Genomic DNA, 6,086 nt, shown 5'->3' on the forward strand with positions numbered 1-6,086 from the left:
CTATGAAGGGTTATGAATGTTCATGAAGGTTTACTCATGTCTTTGAAGGTTTATGAATTTCTATGAAGGGTTCTGAATGTCCCCCATATTTTTAGGTGTGTCCTTCCTGTGTCCACTGCACTCATGGACCACTGGGGAGGTCCTGGCCAGAGACATCTTACAGCACATGTGAGTGTGTGGTACCTGCTACAGACATGTTACAGAGATCTGTGTGTGGCTTTTTTCAAATGGCTAGTTAGTTAGCGATGTCCTGCTACCATTCACCTGCTCTGAGATAAAGGGGTTGTTTAGTTAGTGTCCTGCCACCATTCACCTTCTCTGAGATCAAGGGGTTGGTTAGTTAGTGTCCTGCCACCATTCACCTGCTCTGAGATCAAGGGGTTGGTTAGTTAGTGTCCTGCTACCATTCACCTGCTCTGAGATCAAGGGGTTGGTTAGTTAGTGTCCTGCTACCATTCACCTGCTCTGAGATCAAGGGGTTGGTTAGTTAGTGTCCCGCTACCATTCACCTGCTCTGAGATCAAGGGGTTGTTTAGTTAGTGGTGTCCTGCTACCATTCACCTGCTCTGAGATCAAGGGGTTGTTTAGTTAGTGGTGTCCTGCTACCATTCACCTGCTCTGAGATCAAGGGGTTGGTTAGTTAGTGTCCTGCCACCATTCACCTGCTCTGAGATCAAGGGGTTGGTTAGTTAGTGTCCTGCTACCATTCACCTGCTCTGAGATCAAGGGGTTGTTTAGTTAGTGTCCTGCTACCATTCACCTGCTCTGAGATCAAGGGGTTGGTTAGTTAGTGTCCTGCTACCATTCACCTGCTCTGAGATCAAGGGGTTGGTTAGTTAGTGTCCTGCTACCATTCACCTGCTCTGAGATCAAGGGGTTGTTTAGTTAGTGTCCTGCTACCATTCACCTGCTCTGAGATCAAGGGGTTGTTTAGTTAGTGGTGTCCTGCTACCATTCACCTGCTCTGAGATCAAGGGGTTGTTTAGTTAGTGGTGTCCTGCTACCATTCACCTGCTCTGAGATCAAGGGGTTGTTTAGTTAGTGGTGTCCTGCTACCATTCACCTGCTCTGAGATCAAGGGGTTGTTTAGTTAGTGTCCTGCTACCATTCACCTTCTCTGAGATCAAGGGGTTGGTTAGTTAGTGTCCTGCTACCATTCACCTTCTCTGAGATCAAGGGGTTGTTTAGAGCCTGTTGTGGTCCAGCTGGGAGCTGTACTTGGTGGGTGATACGTGACTATTTATTCAGAGGGTTGAAACCTAGTCAGGGCTCTGTTACGTGTCTCTCTCTGTCTCTCTCTCTCTCTCTCTCTACAGCGGTGTGTCTGAGGGTGGGCGGGGCTGGTCTGTGTTGCTACGGGAACCGTCCCAGTGGGTGGAGCTGGAGGGCGGTGACTACGTGTTTGACTTGATCTCAGACCTGGAGTTGCCAGCTGACTTCTCCAAACAGAAGAACTACTTCATCATATCAGCACAGGACTCCAGCAAGCTCAGGACTGACGGTAGCATGTAGGTAACACTTTAAACAGACACTACACTACACAGACTTTAACCACACACTACACTACACACACTTTAACCACACACTACACTACACAGACTTTAACCACACACTACACTACACAGACTTTAACCACACACTACACTACACACACTTTAAACACACACTACACTAACACTACACTAATACTACACTACACTACACTACACTACACTAACACTACACACACTTTAACCACACACTACACTACACAGACTTTAAACACACACTACACTAACACTACACTTTAACCACACACTACACTACACAGACTTTAAACACACACTACACTATCACTACACTAAAACTACACTACACACACTACACTACACAGACTTTAACCACACGCTACACTAACACTACACTAATACTACACGACACACACTACACTAACACTACACTAATACTACACGACACACACTACACTACACACACTTTAAACACACACTACACTAACACTACACTAATACTACACTACACTACATTAACACTAACACTACGCTACACTACACTACACTACACTAATACTACACTACACTACACTACGCTAACACTACGCTACACTACACTAACACTACACTACACACACTAACCACACACTACACTACACAGACTTTAAACACACACTACACTAACACTACACTAATACTACACTACACTACACTAACACTAACACTATGCTACACTACACTACACTACACTACACTAATACTACACTACACTACACTAACACTACGCTACACTAACACTACACTACACACACTTTAACCACACACTACACTACACACACTAACCACACACTACACTACACAGATTTTAAACACACACTACACTAACACTACACTAATACTACACTACACCACCCTACACTAACACTACGCTACACTACACTAACACTACACTACACTACACTACACTACACTAACACTACACTACACTACACTAATACTACACTACACCACACTACACGAATACTACACTACATTAACACTGCACTACACTACACTACACACACTGCACTACACTAACACTACACTACACTAACACTACACTACACGAACACTACACTACACTAACACTACACTACACTGCACTACACTACACAACACTGCACTACACTAACACTACACCACACAACACTAACACTACACTACACTACACTAAAACTACACTAAAACTACACTACACTAACACTACACTACACTAGTATTACACTACACTAACACTACACGACACTACACTACAATACACTACACTAAACATACTTTAACCACACACTACACTACACTACACAACACAGACTATAAACACACACTACACTACACTAACACTACACTACACTACACTACACTACACTACACACACTTTAACCACACACTACACTACACTACACTACACTACACAGACTTTAAACACACACTACACTACACTACCACTACTCTACACACACTTTAAACACACACTACACTACACTAACACTACACTACACTAACACTACACTACACACACTTTAACCACACACCTCACACACTACACTACACTACACTAACACTACACTACACTAACAATACACTACACTAAAACTACACTACACTACACTACACTACACTAACACTACACTACACTAACAGTACACTAAAACTACACTACACAACACTACACTACACTAACAGTACTCTACACAACACTACACTACACTAACGCTAACACTACACTAACACTTCACTACACTACACTAACACTACACTACACTAACACTACACTACACTAACACTACACTACACTACACTACTCTACACTGCACTACACTAACACTACACTACACTAACACTACACTACACTACACTACACTAAACTAACACTACACTACACTAACACTACTCTACACTACTCTACACTACACTACACTAACACTACACTACACTAACACTGCACTACACTACACTACACTACAGTACACGAACACTACACTACACTAACACTACACTACACTACACTAACACTACTCTACACTAACACTACACTAACACTACTCTACACTACACTACACTACACTAACGCTACTCTACACTACACTACACTACACTAACACTACACTACACTAACACTACACTACACTACACTAACACTACTCTACACTAACACTACACTAACACTACTCTACACTACACTACACTACACTAACGCTACTCTACACTAACACTACACTACACTAACACTACACTACACTAACACTACTCTACACTACACTAAACTGCACTACACTACACTACACTAACACTACTCTACACTACACTAACACTACACTAACACTACACTACACTAACACTACACTAACACAATAATACACTGCACTACACTACACTAACACTACACTACACTACACTATCACTACACTAAAACTACACTACACACACTACACTAACACTACACTACACTAATACTACACTACACTACACTAACATTACACTACACTACACTACACTAACATTACACACACTACACTACACTACACTACACTGCACTGCACTACACTACACTACACCACACTACACATACTACACTAACACTACACTACACTAATACTACACTACACTAACACTACACTAAAACTACATTACACAACACTACACTAACACTACACTACACTACACGAACACTACACTAAAACTACACTACACAACACTACACTACACTAACACTACTCTACACTACACTAAAACTACACTACACTACACTAACACTACACTACCACGACACTACACTACTCTACACTACAATACACTACACTAACACTACACTAACACTACACTACACTACACTACTCTGCACGGCACTACACTACACTAACACTACTCTACACTACACTAACACTACACTACACTACACTAACACTACACTAACACTACACTACACTACACTACTCTACACTGCACTACACTACACTAACACTACTCTACACTACACTAACACTACTCTACACTACACTACACTAACACTACTCTACACTACACTAACATTACACTACACTACACTAACACTACTCAACACTACACTACACTAACACTACACTACACTAACACTACTCTACACTACACTAACATTACACTACAGTACACTACACTAACACTACTCTACACTACACTACACTACACTACACTAACACTACACTACACTAACACTACACTACACTAACACTACACTACACTAACACTACTCTACACTAACACTACACTAACACTACTCTACACTACACTACACTAACACTACTCTACACTACACTAACACTACACTACACTAACACTACTCTACACTAACACTACACTAACACTACACTAACACTACACTACACTAACACTACACTACACTAACACTACTCTACACTAACACTACACTAACACTACTCTACACTACACTACACTAACACTACTCTACACTACACTAACACTATACTACACTACACTAACACTACACTACACTACACTACACTATCACTACACTAAAACTACACTACACACACTCACTAACACTACACTACACTAATACTACACTACACTACACTAACACTGCACTACACTACACTACACTAACACTACACACACTACACTACACTACACTACACTACACTGCACTGCACTACACTACACTACACTACACTACACATACTACACTAACACAACACTACACTAATACTACACTACACTAACACTACACTAAAACTACATTACACAACACTACACTAACACTACACTACACTACACGAACACTACACTAAAACTACACTACACAACACTACACTACACTAACACTACTCTACACTACACTAAAATTACACTACACTACACTAACACTACACTACCACGACACTACACTACTCTACACTACACTACACTACACTAACACTACACTAACACTACACTACACTACACTACTCTACACGGCACTACACTACACTAACACTACTCTACACTGCACTACACTACACTACACTACACTAACACTACACTAACACTACACTACACTACACTACTCTACAATGCACTACACTACACTAACACTACTCTACACTACACTAACACTACTCTACACTACACTACACTAACACTACTCTACACTACACTAACACTACACTACACTACACTAACACTACTCAACACTACACTACACTAACACTACACTACACTAACACTACTCTACACTACACTAACATTACACTACAGTACACTACACTAACACTACTCTACACTACACTACACTACACTACACTACACTACACTAACACTACACTACACCAACACTACACTACACTAACACTACACTACACTAACACTACTCTACACTAACACTACACTAACACTACTCTACACTACACTACACTAACACTACTCTACACTAAACTAACACTACACTACACTACACTAACACTACTCTACACTACACTAAACTGCACTACACTACACTACACTACACTAACACTACACTAACACAACAATACACTGCACTACACTACACTACACTAACACTACACTACACTAACAATACACTAC

At 40.9% G+C, this 6,086-nt stretch overlaps 1 protein-coding gene across 1 annotated transcript in view; it reads left to right on the forward strand.

Moving 5' to 3' along the window:
* Window positions 1–1,508, forward strand: part of LOC121843446 (unconventional myosin-XV-like) — a gene marked incomplete at both ends in the record, with an annotated part of 35,104 nt that extends 33,596 nt beyond the window's left edge. The window contains 2 exons of the mRNA XM_042313038.1: window positions 96–168; window positions 1,317–1,508. Coding sequence (XP_042168972.1) covers window positions 96–168; window positions 1,317–1,508 — 265 coding nt within the window. The remainder of the gene's footprint in view (window positions 1–95; window positions 169–1,316) is intronic.
* Window positions 1,509–6,086: the final 4,578 nt, after the last annotated feature.

The sequence above is a fragment of the Oncorhynchus tshawytscha genome, unplaced genomic scaffold, assembly GCF_018296145.1.
Source record: "Oncorhynchus tshawytscha isolate Ot180627B unplaced genomic scaffold, Otsh_v2.0 Un_contig_15249_pilon_pilon, whole genome shotgun sequence".
NCBI classification, from domain to species: domain Eukaryota; kingdom Metazoa; phylum Chordata; class Actinopteri; order Salmoniformes; family Salmonidae; genus Oncorhynchus; species Oncorhynchus tshawytscha.